The 27,641-nt window shown below is 39.0% G+C and overlaps 1 protein-coding gene across 3 annotated transcripts in view; it reads right to left on the bottom strand.

The window, feature by feature from the left end:
* The window catches only part of ARHGAP9 (Rho GTPase activating protein 9), a 343,366-nt gene that overhangs the window by 25,642 nt on the left and 290,083 nt on the right, over positions 1-27,641 (bottom strand). For all 3 annotated transcript variants that reach the window (XM_053708184.1, XM_053708185.1, XM_053708186.1), the window contains 2 exons: positions 15,480-15,614; positions 13,376-13,481 (listed from right to left, as the gene is read on the bottom strand). In XM_053708184.1, coding sequence (XP_053564159.1) covers positions 13,376-13,481; positions 15,480-15,614 — 241 coding nt within the window. The remainder of the gene's footprint in view (positions 1-13,375; positions 13,482-15,479; positions 15,615-27,641) is intronic.

The following is a 27,641-nucleotide window of genomic DNA, read 5'->3' on the forward strand; positions in this document are numbered from 1 at the left end:
TCCTCAACGAAGCCAGGAGAAGTCTTCATCCAAGCCAGGAGAAGTGATCCTCCAGACGGGCAGAAGTCTTCATCCAGACGGCATCTTCTATCTTCATCCAACCGGCGCGGAGTGGGTCCATCTTCAAGACATCCGGCGTGGAGCATCCTCTTCTTACGACTACTCCCAACAAATGAAGTTTCCTTTAAGTGACGTCATCCAAGATGGCGTCCCTTAGATTCCGATTGGCTGATAGAATTCTATCAGTCAATAGGAATTAAGGTTGAAAAAATCCTATTGGCTGATGCAATCAGCCAATAGGATTGAACTTAAATCCTATTGGCTGATACAATCAGCCAATAGGATTGAGCTCGCATTCTATTGTCTGATTGGAACAGCCAATAGAATGTGAGCTCAATCCTATTGGCTGATACAATCAGCCAATAGGATTTTTTCAACCTTAATTCCGATTGGCTGATATAATTCTATCAGCCAATCGGAATCTAAGGGACGTCATCTTGGATGACGTCATTTAAAGGAACCTTCATTTGTCGGGAGTCGTCGTAAGAAGAGGATGCTCCGCGCCGGATGTCTTGAAGATGGACCCGCTCTGCGCCGGATGGATGAAGATAGAAGATGCCGTCTGGGTGAAGACTTCTGCCCGTCTGGAGGACCACTTCTCCCGGCTTGGATGAAGACTTCTCCCGCCTTCATTGAGGACTTCTACCGGCTTTGTTGACAATGGATGTCCGGTCTTCAAAACTGTAAGTGGATCTTCAGGGGTTAGTGTTTTTTAAGGGTTTATTGGGTGGGTTTTAGTTTTAGATTAGGGACTTTGGGCAGCAAAAGAGCTAAATGCCCTTTTAAGGGCAATGCCCATCCAAATGCCCTTTTCAGGGCAATGGGGAGCTTAGGTTTTTTTAGTTAGGGTTTTATTTGGGGGGTTGGTTGTGTGGGTGGTGGGTTTACTGTTGGGGGTGTTGTTTGTATTTTTTTTACAGGTAAAAGAGCTGATTTCTTTGGGGCAATGCCCCGCAAAAGGCCCTTTTAAGGGCTATTGGTAGTTTAGTTTAGGCTAGGGTTTTTTTTTATTTTGGGGGGGCTTTTTTATTTTGATAGGGCTATTAGATTAGGTGTAATTAGCTTAAATATCTTGTAATTTGTTTTTTATTTTGTATAATTTAGTGTTTGTTTGTTTTATAATTTAGATATTTGTATTTAATTTAGTTAATTGTATTTAATTGTAGTGTAAGGTTAGGTGTTAGTGTAAGACATGTTAGGTTTTATTTTACAGGTAAATTTGTATTTATTTTAGCTAGGTAGTTAGTAAATAGTTAATAACTATTTACTAACTAGTCTACCTAGTTAAAATAAATACAAAGTTGCATGTAAAATAAAAATAAAACCTAAGCTAGTTACTATTAGTTATATTATAGCTAGCTTAGGGTTTATTTTACAGGTAAGTATTTAGTTTTAAATAGGAACTATTTAGTTATTAATAGTAGGTTTACTTTAGATTTATTTTAATTATATTAAAGTTAGTGGGTGTTAGGGTTAGACTTAGGTTTAGGGGTTAATAACTTTAGTATAGTGGCGGCGACGTAGGGGGCGGCAGATTAGGGGTTAATAAATGTAGTTAGGCGGAGGCGATGTTAGGGGAGGCAGATTAGGGGTTAATAATATTTAACTAATGTTTGTGATGCAGGAGTGCGGCGGTTTAGGGGTTAATATGTTTATTATAGTGGTCGCGATGTCCGGAGCGGCAGATTAGGGGTTAATAAGTATAATGTAGGTGTCTGCGATGTTGGGGCAGCAGATTAGGGGTTAATAAGTATAATGTAGGTGTCAGCGATGTCCAGAGCTGCAGATTAGGGGTTAATAAATATAATGTAGGTGTTGGCGATGTCGGGGGTGGCAGATTAGGGGTTAATAAGTGTAAGATTAGGGGTGTTTAGACTCTGGGTTCATGTTAGGGTGTTAGGTGTAAACATAAATTTAGTTTCCCCATAGGAATCAATGGGGCTGCGTTACAGAGCTTTACGCTGCTTTATTGCAGGTGTTAGGCTTTTTTTCAGCCGGCTCTCCCCATTGATGTCTATGGGGAAATCGTGCATGAGAACGTACAACCAGCTCACCGCTAACGTAAGCAGCGCTGGCATTGGAGTGCGGTATGGAGCACAAGTTTGCTCTACGCTCACTTCTTGTCTTTTTACGCCGGGTTTATAAAAACCTGTAATACCAGCGCTGTAGGTAAGTGAGCGGTGACAATAAAGTGCAAGTTAGCACCGCACCCCTCTTACCACAAAACTCGTAATCTAGCCGAATGATAGTAACTGCACTAGGCAGTATTTTTGGGGTAAAGTTGGCTGGAGTGGGGTGTTTGAGAAAAAACGGCACTGAAAAGTGCCTTTACATTGCGGTCTATGGAAACTGTGTGTTCCCTGTAAATAGATATGTATATGCTTAAATACATATATTTCTTTCATGTAATTGGCAAGAGTCCATGAGCTAGTGACATAGGGGATATACAATCCTACCAGGAGGGGCAAAGTTTCCCAAACCTCAAAATGCCTATAAATACACCCCTCACCACACTCACAATTCAGTTTTACAAACTTTGCCTCCTATGGAGGTGGTGAAGTAAGTTTGTGCTAAGATTTCTACGTTGATATGCGCTTCTCAGCATTGTTGAAGCCCGATTCCTCTCAGAGTACAGCGAATGTCAGAGAGACGTGAAGGGAGTATCACTTATTTGAATACGATGATTTCCCTAACGGGGGTCTATTTCATAAGTTCTCTGTTATCGGTCGTAGAGATTCATCTCCTACCTCCCTTTTCAGATCGACGATATGCTCTCAATTTACCATTACCTCTACTAATAACTGTTTTAGTACTGGTTTGGCTATCTGCTATATGTGGATGGGTGTCTTTTGGTAAGTATGTTTTTTATTACTTAAGGCACCCCAGCTATGGTTTGGCACTTTATGCATTTATATAAAATTCTAAATATATGTATTGTACTTATATTTGCCATGAGTCAGGTTCATGTATTTCCTTCAGCAGACTGTCAGTTTCATATTTGAGGAATTTAAACATTTTAAGAAATGTATTTCTTACCTGGGGTTTAGTCTTTTTTTCAATTGACTACTTTTTTCTATTGCGGGTATTAGGCCTGCTGGTGCGTCAAATGCTAAACTTTATTGCGTCATTCTTGGCGCGAAAATATTTTTGGAGCGAAAAAATACGTTTATGACGCAACTTCGTCATTTCCGGCGTCATACGTGGCACCGAGACCTTTCACACGGTGGCGTCATTAGTGACGCAAGTGTGTCATTTCTGGTTATTTTTGGCGCCAAAAAAGTTTACGTTACGTTGTACGTCATACTTGGCGCCAAATTTTTTTCATTATTTCAATACCCCATTGATGTTTGCCTCTTGCTTTTTTCTCTATCAGAGGCCTATGCTTTTGCATTTTTTCCCATTCCTGAAACACATTGAGCAAGATGTCCCAATCTGATCCTGTCTCAGAAGTTTCTCCTGGAACATTGCTGTCTGACATCGGGTCTATCAAAGCTAAGTGCATTTGTTGTAAAAGTGTAGAAATTATTCCACCAAATGTCATTTGTAATAGTTGTCATGATAAACTTTTACATGCAGATAGTGTTTCCATCAGTAATAGTACATTGCCAGTTGCAGTTCCTTCAACTTCTAATGTACATGATATACCTGTAAATTTTAAAGAATTTGTTTCTGATTCTATTCTGAAGGCTTTGTCTGCATTTCCACCTTCTAATAAATGTTAAAGGTCTTTTAAAACTTCTCATTTAGCTGATGAAATTTCAAATGACCAGCAACATAATAATTTATCCTCTTCTAATGAGGATCTATGTGATTCAGAAGATCCTTCCTCAGACATTGACACTGACAAATCTACTTATTTATTTAAAATAGAGTATATGCGTTCTTTATTAAAAGAAGTGTTAATTACTTTGGATATTGAGGTAACCAGTCCTATTGACGTTCAGTCTAATAAACGTTTAAATGCTGTTTTTAAACCTCCTGTGGTTTCCCCAGGGGTTTTTCCTATTCCTGAGGCTATTTCTGATATGATTTCTAGGGAATGGAATAAGCCAGGTACTTATTTTATTCCTTCTTCAACGTTTAAAAAATTGTATCCTTTACCAGCAAAATCTATAGAGTTTTGGAAAAAAATCCCCAAAGTTGATGGGGCTATTTCTACTCTTGCTAAACGTACCACTATTCCTATGGAAGATAGTACTTCCTTTAAGGATCCTTTAGATAGGAAGCTTGAATCTTATCTAAGGAAGGCCTATTTATATTCAGGTCATCTTCTCAGACCTGCTATTTCTTTGGCTGATGTTGCGGCTGCCTCAACTTTTTGGTTGGAGAATTTAGCGCAACGAGAATTGGATCCTGACATATCTAGCATTACTCACTTACTGCAACATGCTAATCATTTTATTTGTGATGCCATTTTTTATATTATCAAAACTGATGTTAGATCCATGTCTTTAGCTGTATTAGCTAGAAGAACTTTGTGGCTTAAATCTTGGAATGCTGATATGACATCTAAATCTAGATTACTATCTCTTTCTTTCCAAGGTAATAATTTATTTGGTTCTCAGTTGTATTTTATTATTTCAACTATCACTGGAGGAAAATGAGTTTTTCTGCCTCAGGATAAAAAAACCTAAGGGTAAATCTAAGGCTTCTAACCGTTTTCGTTCCTTTCGTCAGAATAAGGAACAAAAACTCAATCCTCCTCCAAGGAATCTGTTTCCAATTGGAAGCCTTCCTCAAACTGGAATAAATCCAAGCCATTTAGGAAACCAAAGTCTGCCCCTAAGTCTGCATGAAGGTGCGGCCCTCATTCCAGCTCAGCTGGTAGGAGGCAGATTAAGGTTTTTCAAGGATTTTTTGATAAAATCTGTCCAAAATCATTGGATTCAGAGCATTGTCTCTCAAGGGTATCGAATAGGATTCAAAGTAAAACCTCCTGTGAGAAGATTTTTTCTCTCACGCATCCCTGTAAATCCAGTAAAAGCTCAGGCTTTTCTGAACTGTATTTCAGACCTGGAGTCTTCAGGGGTAATCATGCCAGTTCCTCCTCAGGAACAAGGTTTGGGGTTTTATTCAAACCTATTCATTGTACCAAAGAAAGAAAATTTATTCAGACCAGTTCTGGATCTGAAAATTTTGAATCGTTATGTAAGAGTACCAACTTTCAAGATGGTGACTATAAGGGCTATTCTGCCTTTTGTTCAGCGAGGACATTATATGTCCACAATAGACTTGCAGGATGCATACTTTCATATTCTGATTCATCCAGAACACTATCAGTTTCTGAGATTCTCTTTTCTAGACAAGCATTACCAATTTGTTGCTCTTCCATTTGGCCTAGCAACAGCTCCAAGGATCTTTTCAAAGGTTCTGGGTGCCCTATTATCTGTAATCAGAGAACATGGTATTGCAGTGTTTCCTTATTTGGATGATATCTTGGTACTAGCTCAGTCTTTACATACTGCAAAATCTCACACAAATCAACTAGTGTTGTTTCTTCGGATACATGGTTGGAGGATCAATTTACCAAAAAGTTTCTTGATTCCTCAGACAAGGGTCACCTTTTTAGGCTTCCAGATAGATTCAGTGTCCATGACTCTGTCTCTAACAGACAAGAGACGTTTAAAATTGGTCGCAGCATGCCAGCACCTTCAGTCTCAGTCATTCCCTTCAGTGGCTATGTGCATGGAAGTTTTAGGTCACATGACTGCAGCATCGGACGCGATCCCCTTTGCTCGTTTTCACATGAGACCTCTACAGCTTTGCATGCTGAATCAATGGTGCAGGGATTATACAAAGATATCACAATTAATATCCTTGAATCCCAATGTATGACACTCTCTGACATGGTGGATAGATCACCATCGTTTGGTTCAAGGGGCTTCTTTTGTTTGGCCAACCTGGACTGTAATCTCAACAGATGCGAGTCTTTCAGGTTGGGGAGCTGTTTGGGGATCTCTGACAGCACAAGGGGTTTGGAAATCTCAAGAGGCGAGATTACCAATAAATATTTTAGAACTCCGTGCAATTCTCAGGGCTCTTCAGTTTTGGCCTCTGCTAAAGAGAGAACCATTCATTTGTTTTCAGACAGACAATATCACAACTGTGGCTTATGTCAATCATCAGGGTGGGACTCACAGTCCCCAAGCTATGAAAGAAGTATCTCGGATACTTGCTTGGGCGGAATCCAGCTCCTGTCTAATCTCTGTGGTGCATATCCCAGGTGTAGACAATTGGGAGGCAGATTATCTCAGCCGCCAGACTTTACATCCAGGGGAGTGGTCTCTCCATCCAGATGTGTTTTCTCAGATTGTTCAGATGTGGGGTCTTCCAGAGATAGATCTCATGGCCTTTCATCTAAACAAGAAACTTCCCAGATACCTGTCCAGGTCCAGGGATGTTCAGGCGGAAGCAGTGGATGCACTGACACTTCCTTGGTGTTATCATCCTGCTTACATCTTCCCGCCTCTAGTTCTCCTTCCAAGAGTGATCTCCAAAATCATCATGGAACAGTCTTTTGTGTTGCTGGTGGCTCCAGCATGGCCACACAGGTTTTGGTATGCGGATCTGGTTCGGATGTCCAGTTGCCCGCCTTGGCCACTTCCGTTACAGCCGGACCTACTATCTCAAGGTCTGTTTTTCCATCAGGATCTCAAATCATTAAATTTGAAGGTATGGAAATTGAACGATTAGTTCTAAATCATAGAGGTTTCTCTGACTCAGTGATTAATACTATGTTACAAGCTCGCGTAAATCTGTCTCTAGAAAGATTTATTATAGAGTTTGGAAGACTTACATTTCATGGTGTTCTCATAAATTCTCCTGGCATTCTTTTAGAATTCCTAGGATTTTAAAGTTCCTTCAGGATGGTTTGGATAAGGGTTTGTCTGCAAGTTCCTTGAAAGGTCAAATCTCCGCTCTTTCTGTTTTGTTTCACAGAAAGATTGCTATACTTCCTGATATTCACTGTTTTGTACAGGCTTTAGTTCGTATTAAGCCTGTCATTAAATCAATTTCTCCTCCTTGGAGTCTTAATTTGGTTCTGAAGGCTTTACAGGCTCCTCGATTTGAGCATATGCATTCTTTGGACATTAAACTACTTTCTTGGAAAGTGTTGTTCCTTTTGGCTATCCCTTCTGCTAGAAGAGTTTCTGAGCTATCTGATCTTTCTTGTGAGTCTCCTTTTCTGATTTTTCATCAAGATAAGGCAGTTTTGCAGACTCTTTTCAATTTTTACCTAAGGTTGTGAATTCTAACAACATTAGTAGAGAAATTGTTGTCCCTTCCTTATGTCCTAATCCTAAGAATTCTTTGGAGAGATCCTTACATTCTTTGGATGTGGTAAGAGCTTTGAAATATTATGTGGAAGCTACTAAAGATTTTAGGAAGACTTCCAGTCTATTTGTTTTATTTTCTGGTCCTAGGAAAGGTCAGAAGCCTTCTGCTATTTCCTTGGCTTCTTGGTTGAAACTTTTGATTCATCAAGCTTATTTGGAGTCGGGTCAGGCCCTGCCTCAGAGAATTACAGCTCATTCTACTAGATCAGTCTCCACTTCGTGGGCTTTTAAGAATGAAGCTTCAGTTGATCAGATTTGCAAAGCGGCGACTTGGTCCTCTTTGCATACATTTACTAAATTCTACCGTTTTGATGTATTTGCTTCTTCGGAAGCAGTTTTTGATAAAGTTCTTCAGGCAGCTGTTTCAGTTTGATTCTTCTGCTTTTGTTTTAATTTTTTTCCTTTCAAAAATGAAATAAACTTATTTTTTTGGGTTGTGGATTAATTTTTTCAGTGGAATATGGCTGTTTTTATTTTTATTCCCTCCCTCTCTAGTGACTCTTGAGTGGAAGACTCCACATCTTGGGTATTGATATCCCATATGTCACTAGCTCATGGACTCTTGCCAATTACATGAAAGAAAACATAATTTATGTAAGAACTTACCTGATAAATTCATTTATTTCATATGAGGCCCACCCTTTTTATGGTGGTTATGATTTTTTTGTATAAAGCACAATTATTTCCAAATTTCCTTTGTTGATGCTTTCTACTCCTTTCTTTATCACTCCACTGCTTGGCTATTCGTTAAACTGAATTGTGGGTGTGGTGAGGCGTGTATTTATAGGCATTTTGAGGTTTGGGAAACTTTGCGCCTACTGGTAGGATTGTATATCCCCTATGTCACTAGTTCATGGACTCTTGCCAATATGAAAGAAATGAATTTATCAGGTAAATTCTTACATAAATTATGTTATTCATGTGTTAATATGTGTATATACACATATTAACACATAAATATATATGTATATAATCATATACATATATGTTTATAGTTGATGCCATCGCTTTGCTATTTACCCCCTGCACTAGGCTTAGGTTCTGAGTCTATCTCTGACGGCATCAGAACGAGGCTCCTATTGGAGCCTATGGAAGCACGCTCTTGTGCATGCAATGCTTCCAAGCAATGTGAACCCAAGCTCACATTTGCATTACGGACTGTGTACTGTGTACCTACGTCCATATAATGCAAGAGGTTGAATACATTTTGTTAGAGATTACAGTAATGGTTGCCACTTAGCTGGTATTTTACTGACACATGCCTAGATTCCATTGAGGTGGTAAAGTTTGGAAACTGGTGGTAACATAAAATATCTCCATAGACTTTAATTGAGATAAATAAGTATTATATGACATTAAATTTATATATTGTCAGTGATGTATTATATGACATTAAGGGCTAGATTACAAGTGGATCGCTAAATTATTGCGCGCCCGCAAACAGGCAAATTTGCCCATTTGCGGGTGCGCGATAATTGACCAGCCATTACAAGCTTGCGGTAGCAATAAGCACTTGTAAAATTAACCAGAGATTAGATAAATGGTTAATTTTCTAAAAGTGCCCCAAATGCCCTCAAAATTTGCATTTTATTAAAAAATAAACGGCTAGATTACAAGTTTTGCGTTATGAGGGTGCGGTACTAACTTGCACGTTATTGTCACCGTTCACTTACCTACAGCGCTTGTATTACAGGTTTTTATAAACCCGGCGTTAAAAGGCAAGAAGTGAGCGTAGAACAAAATTGTGCTCCATACCGCACTTCAATACCAGCACTGCTTAAGTCAGCGGTGAGCTGTTTGTACGTGCTCGTGCACGATTTCCCCATAGACATCAATGGGGAGAGCCGGCTGAAAAAAAAACCTGCAAAAAAGCAGCGTAAAGCTCTGTAATGCTGCCCCATTGATTCCTATGGAGAAACAACATTTATATTTACACCTAACACCCTAACATGAACCCCGAGTCTAAATACCCCTAATCTTATACTTATTAACCCCTAATCTGCCGCAGCCAACATCGCCGACACCTACATTATACTTAATAATCCCTAATCTGCCGCTCCGGACATCGCCGCCACCTACATTATACTTGTTAACCTCTAATCTGCTGCCCCCAACATCGCTGACATCTACATTATATTTATTAACCCCTAATCTCCCTCCCGCAATGTCGCCGCAACCTACCTACATTTATCAACCCCTAATCTGCCGCCCCCAATGTCGCCGCCACTATTCTAAATTTAATAACCCCTAAACCTAAGTCTAACCCTAACTTAAATATAATTAAAATAAATCTAAATAAAAATTACTATCATTACCTAAATTATTCCTATTTAAAACTAAATACTTACCTATAAAATAAACCCTAAGATAGCTACAATATAACTAATAGTTACATTGTATCTAGCTTAGGGTTTATTTTTATTTTACAGGCAAGTTGGTATTTATTTTAACTAGGTAGAATAGTTACTAAATAGTTATTAACTATTTACTAACTACCTAGCTAAAATAAATACAAATTTACCTGTAAAATAAAACCTAACCTGTTTTACACTAACACCTAACCTTACACTACATTTAAATAAATTACCTAAATTAAATTAAATACAATTACATAAATTAAAACAATTACCTTAATTACAAAAAACCCACTAAATTACACAAAATAAAAAAGAAATTATCAAATATTTAAACTAATTACACCTAATCTAATAGCCCTATCAAAATAAAAAAGCCCCCCCCCAAAAAAAAAAAAACCTAGCCTAAACTAAACTACCAATAGCCCTTAAAAGGGCCTTTTGCGGGGCATTGCTCTTTTACCTGTAAAAAAACAAAATACAAACAATCCCCTCAACAGTAAAACCCACCACCTTTACAACCAACCCCCCAAATAAAACCCTAACTAAAAAAAAACAAGCTTCCCATTGCCCTGAAAAGGGCATTTGGATGGGCATTGTCCTTAAAAGGGCATTTAGCTCTATTGTGGCCCAAACCCTAACCTAAAATAAAACCCACCCAATAAACCCTTAAAAAAAACCTAACACTAACCCACTGAAGATCCACTTACAGTTTTGAACATCCGACATCCATCCTCAACGAAGCCGGGAGAAGTCCTCAACGTAGTGACAAGAAGTCCTCAATGAGGCCGGGAGAAGTCTTCATCCAAGCCGGGAGAAGTGGTCCTACAGACGGGCAGAAGTATTCATCCAGACGGCATCTTCTATCTTCATCCATCCGGCGCGGCGCGGGTCCATCTTCAAGACATCTGGCGCGGAGTATCCTCTTCCAACAAAGTCTTCTTCCCGAATGAATGTTCCTTTAAATGACGTTATCCAAGATGGCGTCCCTTAGATTGCAATTGGCTGATAGAATTCTATCAGCCAATCAGAATTAAGGTTGACAAAATCCTATTGGCTGATGCAATCAGCCAGCCGTCTGTATGAAGATTTCTGCCCGTCTGGAGGACCACTTCTGCCGGCATGGATGAAGACTTCTCCCGGCTTCGTTGAGGACTTCTTGCCGCTTCGTTGAGGACTTTTCCCGGCTTCGTTGAGGATGGATGTCGGATCTTCAAAACTGTAAGTGGATCTTCAGGGGGTTAGTGTTAGGTTTTTTTTAAGGGTTTATTGGGTGGGTTTTATTTTTAGGTTAGGGCCGCAATAGAGCTAAATGCCCTTTTAAGGGCAATGCCCATCCAAATGCCCTTTTCAGGGCAATGGGAAGCTTAGGTTTTTTAGTTAGGGTTTTATTTGGGGGGTTGGTTGTGTGGGTGGTGGGTTTTACTGTTGGGGGGGGTTGTTTGTATTTTTTTTTTCAGGTAAAAGAGCTGATTTCTTTGGGGCAATGCCCCGCAAAAAGCCCTTTTGGTAGTTTAGTTTAGGCTAGGGTTTTTTTTTTTATTTTGGGGGGGCTTTTTTTATTTTGATAGGGCTATTAGATTAGGTGTAAATAGTTTAAGTATCTTGTAATTTGTTTTTTATTTTGTGTAATTTAGTGTTTGTTTGTTTGTTTGTTTTTTCTAATTTAGGTAATTGTATTTAATTTATGTAATTGTATTTAATTTAGGTAATTTATTTAATTGTAGCGTAAGGTTAGGTGTTAGTGTAACTCAGGTTAGGTTTTATTTTACAGGTAAATTTGTATTTATTTTAGCTAGGTAGTTAGTAAATAGTTAATAACTATTTAGTAACTATTCTACCTAGTTAAAATAAATACAAACTTGCCTGTAAAATAAAAATAAACCCTAAGCTAGATACAATGTAACTATTAGTTATATTGTAGTTAGCTTAGGGTTTATTTTACAGGTAAGTATTTAGTTTTAAATAGGAATTATTTAGTTATTAATAGTAGGTTTTATTTAGATTTATTTTAATTATATTTAAGTTAGGAGGTGTTAGGGTTAGGGTTAGACTTAGGTTTAGAAGTTAATAAATTTAATATATTGGTGGCGACGTTGGGGGCGGAAGATTAGGGGTTAATAAATGTAGGTAGGTGATGTTAGGGACAGCAGATTAAGGGTTAATAATAGTGTTTGCAAGGCAGGAGTGTGGCGGTTTAGGGGTTAATATGTTTATTATAGTGGTGGCGATGTCGGGAGCAGCAGATTAGGGGTTAATAATTTTATTTTAGTGTTTGCGATGCGGGAGGGCCTCGGTTTAGGGGTTAATAGGTAGTTTATGGGTGTTAGTGTCGTTTTTAGCACTTTAGTTATGAGTTTTATGCTATGGCTTTGTAGTGTAAAACTCATAACTACTGACTTTAGAATGCGTTATGAATCTTGCGGGATAGGCTGTACCGCTCACTTTTTGGCCTTAAAAAAAGCTTGTAATACCGGCGCAATGGAAGTCCCATTGAAAAAAAGACTTTACGAAATTTGCGTAAGTTGATTTGCGGTACGGCCAAAAAAGTGTGCGGAACAGCTGTACCTACAAGACTCGTAATAGCAGCGGTAGTAAAAAATCAGCGTTATGAGCCTTAACGCTGCTTTTTTACTCATAACGCAAGACTCGTAATCTAGCCGAAAGATAGTAACTGCACTAGGCAATATTTTTGGGGTGAAGTTGGCTGGAGTGGGGTGTTTGAGAAAAAACGGCACTGAAAAGTGCCTTTACATTGCGGTCTATGGAAACTGTGTGCTCCCTGTAAATATATATGTATATGCTTAAATACATATATATTCACGTGTTAATATGTGTATATACACATATTAACACATAAATATATATGTATATAATCATATACATATATGTTTATAGCTGCTGCCATTGCTGCGCTATTTACCCCCTGCGCTAGGCTTAGGTTCTGAGTCTATCTCTGACGGCATCAGAACGAGGCTCCCATCTGAGCCTATGGAAGCACGCTCTTGTGAGCGCAATGCTTCCAAGCAATGTGAACCCGAGCTCACATACGCATTATGGACTGTGTTCTGTGTACCTACATCCATATGACGCAAGGGTTTGAATACATTTTGTTAGAGATTACAGTAATGGTTGCCACTTAGCTGGTACTTTACCGACACGGCCTAGATTCCATTGAGGTAGTAAAGTTTGGAAACTGGTGGTAACATAAAAAATCTCCATAGACTTTAATTGAGATAAATGTTTTTATTACCAGTTTCCACAATTTACCACCACAATGGAAACTAGGCCATGGCCAGTAATTTTTAAGGTTCAGATTAATTTAGAAAATAAAGAATAAAGGTAAAAATGAAGGTCCCATCATAGTGAAACTTGTTCTAAGTGTGTTAGAATCTAATTATAAACTAAGGTCATTTAAAATCAGCCCTAGCAGCTTTAGTTTCTGAGTTTTGCTGTATAATTATTTATGCAAATGTATGCTAATGAGCATGGCCTGAATTTCTTTTATCTAGAAAGGTGGCAACCCTTATTACAGCGTTCTGAAAAGAACTAATATTTTCTCAATATCTACAAACCAAAATTTTTAAAATCCTTGTTCACCTGTATCTCCCACCGATCTCTTACCTCTTTAAATGACATATTATGTACTTCAGAGTATCATAGTTAGGTAAAGGGAGATTTCCAACCAACATTTTTATGGAATGGATTCTCTCTGTGACATCAGAGATTTCTGTAATGACAATAGTAGATGTATATTAAAAATGTTAGTCTTAAAACTTTATTTCTTGAAAAATTTTCTTTTTTAATTGTTTCTGAGTGCCTAGGCTAGGGTGCAGTTCTTTATGATTCCCTTTATCAGTATAAGGGCAACCCATGGTTATTAAATGTTTTCCTGCCAAATGTACATTTTTAAATAGCCCCTACAACTATGGGTGTCCATAGTACGGGGGGCAAGAGGGGGATTTAAATATATGAAAAATCCATTATGACTGCTGAAAATACATCTTCCATAGGAATACCTATGTCATGTCAATCACCATCTGAGTAAGACTCACACCTGTTAAGAGAGATGAAATCTGTAACACAAAAGCTAGGAAGCTGTAACTCCAATGGGGCAGGCCCAACAGCAATACAAAACCATGAAAAAATAAATGACCCTGGTAGAGAATGAACTATAATACAAAAGAATTACAATCCTTTAGAAATGCATATCAAATTATTTATTTACAAAAATCCCCTTAGACTTTAATTTTGTATAAAAATCACTATATAAACGTTTTGTAAAGTACTCATTTGCAATATTGAATAACACAGATTAATCTTATCTGTCTCCTTTTATCATAGAACAAGATGCTTAAAGGGATAGTAAAGTCCAAATTAAACTTCATGATTCAGAAAGGGCATGTCATTTTAACCCTTTGAGTGCTAATGACGGCTCTGAGCCGTCACAGAGTTTCTCACTCTGGTGCTAATGACGTCTCAGAGCCGTCACGAGCACTCTCCCACCTTGAGGGAGATCTGGGGGCTCCTAACCGCTCCTACCCCGGCGATTGTGCCTGTAGAGTGACAGGCATTGCCGGGGCTTCACGTGATGCGCAGTGACGTCACGCGCAATGACGTGATGACGTCACCCTGCAACTTTATTTATACTTAACAATGTTAAGTATAGGAGGAGGGGGCATGCTGCTTAGAAGCCTGTATCTTAGGCATCTAAGCAGCTACAGACCTCCAAGACCCACTGTTGGAAAGGTAATTGCCTAACCTTTCCAACAGTGGGGGGGGGGGGTCTGTAAAAAAACAAACAAAAAAAACATTTTCTTTCAAAAATAAAAAAAATAAAAAAAGACAGAAAATATTAGCACCCAGGTGGGAAAGTGCTTAGCACTCAAAGGGTTAAACAACTTTATAATTTACTTTTGTCATCTAGGTAGGCTCATATACTTATTTCTAAGGCCTTGAAGGCCACCTCGTATCTCAATGCATTTGACAGTTTTTCACAGCTAGAGCACGTTAGTTCATGTGTTTCATATTAACCTCTTAAGGACATATGACGGAATTTTTCCGTCATAAAACAATTGAGCAAACTGAAAGCTGTGTCCTTAAAGGGTTAAATAACATTATGCTCACGCCTGTGGAGTTATTTAAAAGTCAGCACTAATTGGCTGAAATGCAAGTCTGTCAAAAGATAAGGAGGCAGTCTGCAGAAGCATAGACACAAGGTAATTACAGAGGTAAAAAGTATATTTCTATAACAGTGTTGGTCATGCAAAACTGGGGAATGGTAAATAAAGGGATTATCGATCTTTTTAAACAATAACATTTTCGGTGTTTACTATCCCTTTAAAGTGTGATAATCCGTCTCCCAATGTTCTTCTCCAACAATGTTGATTTCTGAGGTAGCCTGAGCAGAAGAGTCTATACAAATGAATATCTTCCATAGCTTTACCACTGACATAATAACCACGGAAACTATCCTACCAGTGAAGCTAAAGTTTGTAAATATAAAAAGAAAGACTCCTAGGACTTCTAAGTACCCTGAACCTTGATGTTTTCCAACACCTTAACTGAAGGAGCTTGCATCTTTTATAATGAAATCTGATCAGTCATACAATACAATGTCTTGGGGGATACATTTAGTTATTGCTCAACATTATTGCTCAACTAAGGGCAATTCCATTTATCCATTTATTGTTATTGCTTGATGAAATCTATACAGATATATACTCACGGACGGCTGTAACAAACTGCTCAAACATGTTGTACGGGATGACTGGTTCAGGGAGTTCACGGAGGAACATTTTCAGAGCACCTGTGATGACATGAATATCTTCCCATTCACTACTGCTTAAGTCCAATTTCTCCTCTGCATTTCCCAAAAGAAAATAAATCAGTCACTAGCAAACTAATGTGCAATCTCTTTTAACTCTGATGAAGGTTAGATAAGTTTCATTTCTTAAAGGGATACAATTTTTTTCTTTCTTGCATGATTCAGATAGAGCATGCAGTTATAAGCAACTTTCTAATTTACTCCTATTATAATTTTTTGTCGTTCTCTTGCTATCTTTATTTGAAAAGCAGGAATGTAAAGCTTAGGTATCCCATTTTTGGTTCAGCACCTGGGTAGTGCTTGCTGATTGGTGGCTAAATGTAGCCACCAATAAGCAAGCACTATCCAGGGTGCTGAACCTAAAATGGGCCAGCTCTAAACTTTACATTCCTGCTTTTCAAATAAAGAGAACGAAGAAAATTTCATAATTGGAGTAAATTAGAAAGTTGCTTAAAATCTCATGCTCTATCTGAATAATTAAAGAAAAATGTGTTTAGTATCCCTTTAGTATGTTCTAAGCAAGTAGCACACAGCAACATACAGCAACTCACAGATTTACAGCATTATATTTATTGATTAGTCATGAAAACATTGATATAAGCTCCTTATCATGCATACAAAGCACACAGTAAATATTTCTCCTGGTTCTAGCAAAAAAAAAAGTAAATTATTTATTTATATTGGCCTAGATTGCAACTGGAAGGCACAAATATTAGCACAGTTGAGCACTAATATCGTTTACGTTAAATAAATATCGCTCTTATTCTTTTGCTCATATTACAAGTTGAAAGTAAAATGGTTGCGCTTGAGTGAAAGCCTCAGGCACGCTAACAACTGGAGCTTGGATAGCACGCCCTTACTAACTTCCTCACCTTATACACTTCTATGGGTGCACTAGGTCAAAGTCTGCTACATTGGAAGGTGCATTAAGAAATAAATTAAATACCTTTGTTCTTGACTCAGAAGAAAATGTTATTTCTATATAATATTTATTTCTTTATCTATATATCCATACATATATATATTAATAAGAATAGCATTCTCTTCTGAATTAAAGGGACAGTCAAGTCCAAAAAAAACTTTCATGTTTCAAATAGGGCATTTCATTTTAAACAACTTTCCAATTTACTTTTATCACCAATTTTGCTTTGTTCTTTTGCTTGGTGTTCTTAGTTGAAAGCTAAACCTAGGAGGTTCATATGCTAATTGAAGGCTGCCTTTAATCTAAATGCATTTTGATAGTTTTTCACCACTAGAGGGCATTAGTTCACGTGTTTCATATAGATAACATTGAGCTCTTGCACGTGACTTTACCATGGAGACAGCTCTGATTGGCTAAAATGCAAGTCTGTCAAAAGCACTGAAATGAGGGGGCAATCTGCTGAGGCTTAGATACAAGGTAATTACAGAGGTAAAACGTGTATAATTATAACTGTGTTGGTTATGCAAAACTGGGGAATTGGTAATTAAGGGATTATCTATCTTTTAAAACAACAAAAATTCTGGTGTTGACTGTCCCTTTAAGAACAAACGCCTAGATTACAAATTTTGTCGGTAAAAACCTGCGGGGCTAACGCTCCTTTTTTTTTACAGCGCTCCCTTAAGCCAACGCTGGTATTACGAGTTTTCTGAATGGCTGCGTTAGCCTCAGAAAAGTGAGCGTTGAGCCAAATTTAGCTGCACTTCTAGCCTCAATACCAGCGTTGCTTACGGTAGTGGTAAGCTGGAAAAACGTGCTCGTGCACGATTTCCCCATAGGATACAATGGGGCTGAGCTGGATGAAAAAAAACCTAACACCTGCAAAAAAGCAGCGTTCAGCTCCTAACGCAGCCCCAATGTTTCCTATGGGGAAACACTTTCTAAGTCTACACCTAACACCCTAACATGAACCCCAAGTCTAAACACCCCTAATCTTACACTTATTAACCCCTAATCTGCTGCCCCCGCTATCGCTGACACCTGCATTATACTATTAATCCCTAATCTGCCGCTCCGGACACCGCCGCCACCTACATTATCCCTATGAACCCCTAATCTGCTGCCCCCAACATCGCCGACACCTATATTATATTCATTAACCCCTAATCTTCCACCCCCAACGTCGCCGCCACCTACGTACACTTATTAACCCCTAATCTGCCAACCGGACATCGCCGCCACTATAATAAATGTATTAACCCCTAAACCGTCGCAATCCCACCTCGCAAACACTATAATAAATTTTATTAACCCCTAATCTGCCCTCCCTAACATCGCCGCCACCTACCTACAATTATTAACCCCTAATCTGCCACCCCCAACGTTGCCGCTACTATAATAAAGTTATTAACCCCTAAACCTTAGTCTAACCCTAACCCTAACCCCCCTAACTTAAATATAATTTAAATAAATCTAAATAAAATTACTACAATTAAATAAATTATTCCTATTTAAAAATAAATACTTACCTATAAAATAAACCCTAATATAGCTACAATATAACTATTAGTTATATTGTAGCTATTTTAGGATTTATATTTATTTTATAGGCAACTTTGTATTTATTTTAACTAGGTACAATAGCTGTTAAATAGTTAATAACTATTTAATAGCTACCTAGTTAAAATAATTACAAAATTACCTGCAAAATAAATCTGAACCTAAGTTACAAATACACCTAACACTACACTATCAATAAATAAATGACCTACAATGATATAAACTAAAATACAATTAAATAAACTAAACTATATTACAAAAAAACAAACACTAAATTACAAAAAATAAAAAAAATTACAAGAATTTTAATCTAATTACACCTAATCTAAACCCCCTAATAAAATAAAAAGCCCCCCAAAATAATAAAATTTCCTACCCTATACTAATTTACAAAAGTAATCAGCTCTTCTACCAGCCCTTAAAAGGGCTTTTTGCGGGGCACTGCCCCAAAGAAATAAAATACAAGATCCCCCCAACATTACAACCCACCACCCACACACCCCTACTCTAAAGCCCACCCGATCCCCCCTTAAACAAAACCTAACACTACCCCATTGAAGATCACCCTACCTTGAGCCGCGTTCACCCAGCTGGGCACCGATGGGCCAGAATAGGACATCCGGAGCGGCAGAAGTCTTCATCCGATCGGAGCAGAAGAGGTCCTCCATCCAGCAGAAGTTTTCATCCAAGCGGCATCTTCTATCTTCATCCATCCGGCGCGGAGCGGGTCCATCTTCAAGACATCCGACGCGGGGCATCCTCTTCTTCCCGATGACTAACGACGAATGAAGGACCTCTTCTGCCCCGATCGGATGAAGACTTCTGTCGCTCCGGATGTCCTATTCTGGCCTATCGATGCCCGGCTGGGTGAACACGGCTCAAGGTAGGGTGATCTTCAATGGGGTAGTGTTAGGTTTTTTTAAGGGGGGATCGGGTGGGTTTTAGAGTAGGGGTGTGTGGGTTGTAATGTTGGGGGGGGTCTTGTGTTTTATTTTACAGGTAAAAGAGCTGATTACTTTGGGAAAATGCCCCGCAAAAAGCCCTTTTAAGGGCTGATAAAAGAGCTGATTACTTTTGTAATTTAGTATAGGGTAGGGAATTTTATTATTTTGGGGGGCTTTTTTATTTTATTAGGGGGCTTAAATTAGGTGTAATTAGATTAAAATTCTTGTAATTTTTTTTATTTTTTGTAATTTAGTGGGGGGGTTTTGTAATATAGTTTAGTTTATTTAATTGTATTTTAGTTTAGATCATTGTAGGTAATTTATTTCATTAATTTATTGATAGTGTAGTGTTAGGTGTATTTGTAACTTAGGTTAGGATTGATTTTACAGGTAATTTTGTAATTATTTTAACTAGGTAGCTATTAAATAGTTAAAATAAATCCAAAGTTCCTGTAAAATAAATATAAATCATAAAATAGCTAAAATGTAACTAATAGTTATATTGTAGCTATATTAGGGTTTATTTTATAGGTAAGTATTTATTTTTAAATAGGAATAATTTATTTAATTATAGTAAATTTATTTAGATTTCTTTAAATTATATTTAACTTAAGGGGTGTTAGGGTTAGACTTAGGTTTAGGGGTTAATAACTTTATTATAGTAGCGGCGACGTTGGGTGCAGCAGATTAGGGGTTAATAATTGTAGGTAGGTTGCAGCGACATTGGGGGGGGGCAGATTAGGGTTTAATAAAATTTAATATAGTGTTTGCGAGGCGGGATTGCGGCGGTTTAGGGGTTAATACATTTATTATAGTGGTGGCGATGTCCGGTCGGCAGATTCGGGGTTAATAAGTGTAGGTAGGTGGCGGCTACGTGGGGGGGGGCGGCAAATTAGGGGTTAATAAATATAATATAGGTGTCAGCGATGTTAGGGACAGCAGATTAGGGGTTCATAGCTATAATGTAGGTGGCTGCGGTGTCCGGTCGGCAGATTAGGGGTTAAATAATTTTATTATAGTGTTTGCGATGTGGGGGGCCTCGGTTTAGGGGTTCATAGGTAGTTTATGGGTGTTAGTGTACTTTGTAGCACGGTAGTTAAGAGCTTTATGTTCCGGCATTAGACCATAAAACTCTTAACTACTGACTTTTAAATGCGGTAGGAGACTTGGAGGTAGAGGCTGTACCGCTCACTTCTTCCAAGACTCGTAATACCGGCATTAGGCAAATCCCATTAAAAAAGATAGGATACGCAAATTGCCGTAAGGGGATTTGTGGTAGCCAAAAGTCGCGGAAGAAAAGTGAGCGGTACACCTGTACCTGCCATACTCGTAATACCAGCAGGCGTTAAAAAGCAGCGTTAGGACCCCTTAACGCTGCTTTTTAAGGCTAACGCAGAACTTGTAATCTAGGCGAAAGTTATAATATTTATTTTTTTCAAATAATAAAAGTGGTGTGAACAGTGTTTAACATTATATGATATTATATGATTATATGATACATGGCAAGGTGTTGGACTATATATCTGTGTGTAATATTTTATTTTAAAATGTTTTACATGTTTTGCTATACTTTCATTCTAGCCCTAATACTGATGTTTAGTGCAACAGAGCTATACATTGAAAGTATGGGGTGCATTAAGAGATGCCGTCTGCACTAAACATTCTTGGGTAATTCTGTTTTACCATTCACTTGCAATACCAGATGTGCACTATTCTGAGGGAGGCCATAATATTGATAGCGCACCCTTTGTTTTCTATAGCACTCCACTTAGTGGTTGTTTAGCATACAGGTTTCACTGCATAAGGTACAGACCTTTTTGGGGTTTTTTTAAAATGGAAGCAATAAATTATGTGATGTCTATACAGTATTTCCTACTATGGGCCAGATTACAAGTGGTGCAAAACACCCCTAGTCTTAAATTTATTAACCCCTAATCTGCTGCCCCCGCTATCGCTGACCCCTGCATATATTTTTTAACCCCTAATCTGCCTAATCTGCCGCTCCGTACACCGCCGCAACCTACGTTATCCCTATGAACCCCTAATCTGCTGCCCCTAACACCGCCGACCCCTATATTATATTTATTAACCCCTAATCTGCCGCCCCCAACGTCGCCGCCAGCTACCTACAATTATTAACCCCTAATCTGCCGACCGGACCTCACCGCTACTATAATAAATGTATTAACCCCTAATCCGCCTGACTCCCGCCTCAATAACCCTATAATAAATAGTATTAACCCCTAATCTGCCCTCCCTAACATCACCGACATCTAACTTCAAGTATTAACCCCTAATCTGCCGACCGGACCTCACCGCTACTCTAATACATTTATTAACCCCTAAAGCTAAGTCTAACCTTAACACTAACACCCCCCTAAATTAAATATAATTTAAATCTAACGAAATAAATTAACTCTTATTAAATAAATTATTCCTATTTAAAGCTAAATACTAACCTGTAAAATAAATCCTAAAATAGCTACAATATAATTATAATTATATTGTAGCTATATTAGGATTAATATTTATTTTACAGGCAACTTTGTATTTATTTTAACCAGGTACAATAGCTATTAAATAGTTAATAACTATTTAATAGTTACCTAGTTAAAATAATTACAAAATTACCTGTAAAATAAATCCTAACCTAAGTTACAATTAAACCTAACACTACACTATCAATAAATTAATTAAATAAAATACCTACAATTACCTACAATTAAACCTAACACTACACTATCAATAAATTAATTAAATACAATACCTACAAATAAATACAATTAAATAAACTAACTAAAGTACAAAAAATAAAAAAGAACTAAGTTACAAAAAATAAAAAAATATTTACAAACATTAGAAAAATATTTCAACAATTTTAAACTAATTACACCTACTCTAAGCCCCCTAATAAAATAACAAAGACCCCCAAAATAAAAAAAAATGCCCTACCCTATTCTAAAATTAAAATAGAAAAGCTCTTTTACCTTACCAGCCCTTAAAAGGGCCGTTTGCGGGGCATGCCCCAAAGAATTCAGCTCTTTTGCCTGTTAAAAAAAAACATACAATACCCCCCCCAACATTACAACCCACCACCCACATACCCCTAATCTAACCCAAACCCCCCTTAAATAAACCTAACACTAAGCCCCTGAAGATCTCCCTACCTTGTCTTCACCACACCGGGTTCACCGATCGGTCCAGAAGAGGCTCCGAAGTCTTCATCCAAGCCCAAGCGGGGGCTGAAGATGTCCATGATCCGGCTGAAGTCTTCATCCAAGCGGGAGCTGAAGAGGTCCATGATCCGACTGAAGTCTTCATCCAAGCGGGAGCTGAAGAGGTCCATGATCCGACTGAAGTCTTCATCCAAGCGGGAGCTGATAAGGTCCATGATCCGGCTGAAGTCTTCTATCAAGCGGCATCTTCAATCTTCTTTCTTCCGGATCCATGTTCATCCCGCCGACGCGGAACATCCATCTTCACAGGCGACTTCCCGACGAATGACGGTTCCTTTAAGGGACGTCATCCAAGATGGCGTCCCTTGAATTCCGATTGGCTGATAGGATTCTATCAGCCAATCGGAATTAAGGTAGGAAAATTCTGATTGGCTGATGGAATCAGCCAATCAGATTCAAGTTCAATCCGATTGGCTGATCCAATCAGCCAATCAGATTGAGCTCGGATTCTATTGGCTGATCAGAACAGCCAATAGAATGCGAGCTCAATCTGATTGGCTGATTCCATCAGCCAATCAGAATTTTCCTACCTTAATTCCAAATGGCTGATAGAATCCTATCAGCCAATCGGAATTTGAGGGACGCCATCTTGGATGACGTCATTTAAAGGAACTGTGATTCGTCGGGAAGTCGTCGGTGAAGATGGATGTTCCGCGTCAGCGGGATGAACATGGATCCGGAAGAAAGAAGATTGAAGATGCCGCTTGATAGAAGACTTCAGCCGGATCATGGACCTCTTCAGCTCCCGCTTGGATGAAGACTTCAGTCGGATCATGGACTTCTTCAGCTCCCGCTTGGATGAAGACTTCGGAGCCTCTTCTGGACCGATCGGTGAACCCGGTGTGGTGAAGACAAGGTAGGGAGATCTTCAGGGGCTTGGTTTTAGGTTTATTTAAGGGGGGTTTGGGTTAGATTAGGGGTATGTGGGTGGTGGGTTGTAATGTTGGGGGGGGTATTGTATGTTTTTTTTTACAGGCAAAAGAGCTGAATTCTTTGGGGCATGCCCCGCAAACGGCCCTTTTAAGGGCTGGTAAGGTAAAAGAGCTTTTCTATTTTAATTTTAGAATAGGGTAGGGCATTTTTTTATTTTGGGGGTCTTTGTTATTTTATTAGGGGGCTTAGAGTAGGTGTAATTAGTTTAAAATTGTTGTAATATTTTTCTAATGTTTGTAAATATTTTTTTATTTTTTGTAACTTAGTTCTTTTTTATTTTTTGTACTTTAGTTAGTTTATTTAAGTGTATTTATTTGTAGGTATTGTATTTAATTAATTTATTGATAGTGTAGTGTTAGGTTTAATTGTAGGTAATTGTAGGTATTGTATTTAATTAATTTATTGATAGTGTAGTGTTAGGTTTAATTGTAACTTAGGTTAGGATTTATTTTACAGGTAATTTTGTAATTATTTTAACTAGGTAACTATTAAATAGTTATTAACTATTTAATAGCTATTGTACCTGGTTAAAATAAATACAAAGTTGCCTGTAAAATAAATATTAATCCTAAAATAGCTACAATATAATTATACTTTATATTGTAGCTATATTAGGATTTATTTTACAGGTAAGTATTTAGCTTTAATTAGAAATAATTTATTTAATAAGAGTTAATTTATTTCGTTAGATTTTTAGCGCTAGGGGTTAATACATTTATTAGAGTAGCGGTGAGGTCTGGTCAGCAGATTAGGGGTTAATACTTGAAGTTAGGTTTCGGCGATGTTAGGGAGGGCAGATTAGGGGTTAATACTATTTATTATAGGGTTATTGAGGCAGGAGTCAGGCGGATTAGGGGTTAATACATTTATTATAATAGCGGTGAGGTCCGGTCGGCAGATTAGGGGTTAATAATTGTAGGTAGGTGGAGGCGACGTTGGGGGCAGCAGATTAGGGGTTAATAAATATAATATAGGGGTCGGCGGTGTTAGGGGCAGCAGATTAGGGGTTCATAGGGATAACGTAGGTTGCGGCGGTGTGCGGTCGGCAGATTAGGGGTTAAAAAATTATAATAGAGTGGTTGCGATGTGGGGGGCCTCGGTTTAGGGGTACATAGGTAGTTTATGGGTGTTAGTGTACTTTAGAGCACAGTAGTTAAGAGCTTTATGAACCGGCGTTAGCCCAAAAAGCTCTTAACTCCTGGCTTTTTTCTGCGGCTGGAGTTTTGTCGTTAGATTTCTAACGCTCACTTCAGCCACGACTCTAAATACCGGTGTTAGAAAGATCCCATTGAAAAGATAGGATACGCAATTGGCGTAGGGGGATCTGCGGTATGGAAAAGTCGCGGCTGCAAAGTGAGCGTTAGACCCTTTCCTGACTGACTCTAAATACCAGCGGTAGCCCAAAACCAGCGTTAGGAGCCTCTAACGCTGGTTTTGACGGCTGACGCCAAACTCTAAATCTAGCCGTCTGTGTTTGGAAATTAAAAAAGTAAATTATAATATTACCCTAATGATATTAAGTTGATGGGGTATATTTACCAAGCAGCAGATGCTGCTTATTCTGCGCGAACCTTCCGGCTCGTCGGAAGCAGAAGTTGAGAAGCAGCGGTCTTAAGGCAATCGGGATAATTGACACCCCCTGCTAACGGCCAATACGAGAATGTTCAGGGGGCTGCATTGCACGAACATTTCACCAGAAATGATTGTGCAATGATAAATGCCGACATCGTATGCTTTTGGCATTTAGTGATGTCGGGCAGAATCATGTCCGCCCGCCATTTGATAAATCGGACCCATTAACGCAACACATTTCTGTAGGTACTGAAAAGTCTGCATTCAAAGATATTAGGCATCAGTATTGCATTTTCTATCTGTATTGTCTGAAATGCCTCACTTTTGCTTTGACTGTGTATCCTTTACTTATGTAGAGGTCTGTGCTAATACTTGCATAAGTGTTTGATACACCTGTTTTTCTTTTTTCCAAGATTTCTTGCTATACGGTTTACATATTTGAGCAGTCTAACAAATGTAGGGGTTGATCATAATATTGCATTTATGTTCATCAGATTTCTCAACATCGGATGATATTGTCAGTGTGTTTTTTCCAGTAATCACAATCCTAAAATACTTCTTTATGCTTCTTAAATTCGGAATTGCTGCATCCTAAAATAATTATCTCCATCGTTAATCTACTGATTTCATAATCCAAATATCAAATGTGCACTATTAATGAAACAAAATAGTGATTTCAGGGGTGTAGCAATCACATTACAGGTTGAAAAGCCTGTATATTCCATGCCTAAGCCTGGGATCGAGCCTTGGTCTTCTAGCTTCCAGCCCTGTGTTCTAGCTGTGAGCCACTAGAGGATCTGTGCTTCTGTTTCCTAGTTAGTTTACTTTGACTATTTTCCAGTTGATATCTTAGTTCTGACTTCCAGTTGCTTATTTTTGGCTTCACGCTGTCTACAAGTTAGGATTGAGATTTTGCGCTTCTGCTGTCCAGCTACTGCTGACCTTCTGCTTTATTTCTGACTATACTTAGTAGATCCTGTTTTTGACTTTGTTTTGCCTTTTGTGGATACCGACCCTGGCTAGTCTGACTACTCTACCTGCCTGCCTTCTACAGAGGCACATGCCTCCAGCCTGCAAACTACAGAGGTACCTGCCTCCAGCCTACCATCTAGAGGTAACTGCCTCCAGCCTGCCATCTACAGAGGTACCTGCCTCCAGCTTTCCAGCTACAGAGGTACCTGCCTGCAGCCTGCCAGCTACAGAGGTACCTGCCTTCAGCCTGACAACTACAGAGGTACCTGCCTTCAGCCTGCCATCTACAGGGGTACCTGCCTCCAGCCTGCAAGCTACAGAGGTACCTGCCTGCAGCCTGCCAACTACAGAGGTACCTTCCTGCAGCCTGCCATCTACAGAGGTACCTGCCTTCAGCCTGCAAGCTACAGTGGTACCTGAATTCAGCCTGCAAAGTGGTACCTGCCTTCAGCCTGCAAGCTACAGTGGTACTTGCCTCCAGCCTGCCAGCTGCAGAGGTACCTGCCTCCAGCCTGACAACTACAGAGGTACCTTCCTGCAGCCTGCCAGCTACAGAGGTACCTGCCTTCAGCCTGCAAGCTACAGTGGTACCTGCCTTCAGCCTGCAAGCTACAGTGGTACTTGCCTCCAGCCTGCCAGCTGCAGAGGTACCTGCCTCCAGCCTGCCAGCAACAGTGGTACCTGCCTCCAGCCTGCCAGCAACAGAGGTACCTGCCTCCAGCCTGCCAGCAACAGTGGTACCTGCATCCAGCCTGCCAGCAACAGAGGTGCCTGCCAGCAACAGAGGTACCTGCCTCCAGCCTGCCAGCAACAGAGGTACCTGCCTCCAGCCTGCCAGCTTCAGAGATACCTGCCTCCAGCCTGACAGCTACAGAGTTACCTTCTTCCAGCCTGAGAGCTACAGAGGTACCTGCCTCCTGTCCACAAGCTACAGAGTTATATGTCACAGGCATGTCAGCCAGTGATTCCTGTTACATACTCCAAGTCATGTGTCAAGTTCAGTGAATCCTGGCAGATCTGCCAGTGTACATTTTATTCTCACTTAATACAGCATATTCCACCATAATGTTATATCTCCTTGGAACGCCCCTTTCCCTCTAGAAATTTCCCTACTACATGACAATACAGGCACTCACCCATCCTAATAATTCCCACTATGCAAAGGATTTCCCTGATTAATTCCCACCTGAAGGATTCGTCCTTAACCTACAAAGTGCAAGGTGTTCCCTTAATGTATTTACTACAAGGGATTAGCTTCCTATTGCCCCGACACCAGGTTCCTGCCCTATTGCAAAACGTATAAGACTCCCAGCCCAAAGTAGGCAAATCCTTAAATTATCCCATTATGTTACATAAATATGCAGCAGTGCCTTCATTCTTGACTGAAGCGCCGTCTCTTTGTATTGGGGGCTGTGCACACTCACAGATCAGTAATATTGTCTATTTTTTACAGCTGTATAATGTGCTTCAGGTTATAAAGCAAGAGTTGTATATTTCTGCTGTGGCTCTAATACTCTATATTATATTTTTTAGTGATGTTTTTAAATATATTTTGTGCTACTGTAAAACTGTGTAAAAATAGCAAAAATGTAAAGCTCACATAATGTATCATGCGCACTAACCTGAAACAAAAATGTGGGCAATATCACTGATCTGTGAGTGTGCACTGCTTCTGTCACAGGCTGTAAGAATACCTGAGCTCCAAGATGGCGGTGCCCAGTATGAAGAGGCGGAGCTTCAGTATCTGGCTATTTTAAGTTATATAAACAGGAGAACTGATTTGTAAAGAGTTGCAGGAACGGGATGAAATGCAATAACATGTTGAATAGTTACTATTCTTTTGTACTTGTGCACAGCACTTTAATGTCCCTTTAATAAGATTAGCTTTTCATTTGGAGGTGTTTGGGTTATATTTCAGTTTCATATT

This window comes from Bombina bombina, chromosome 3 (genome assembly GCF_027579735.1).
Source record: "Bombina bombina isolate aBomBom1 chromosome 3, aBomBom1.pri, whole genome shotgun sequence".
Classification (NCBI taxonomy): Eukaryota; Metazoa; Chordata; class Amphibia; order Anura; family Bombinatoridae; genus Bombina; species Bombina bombina.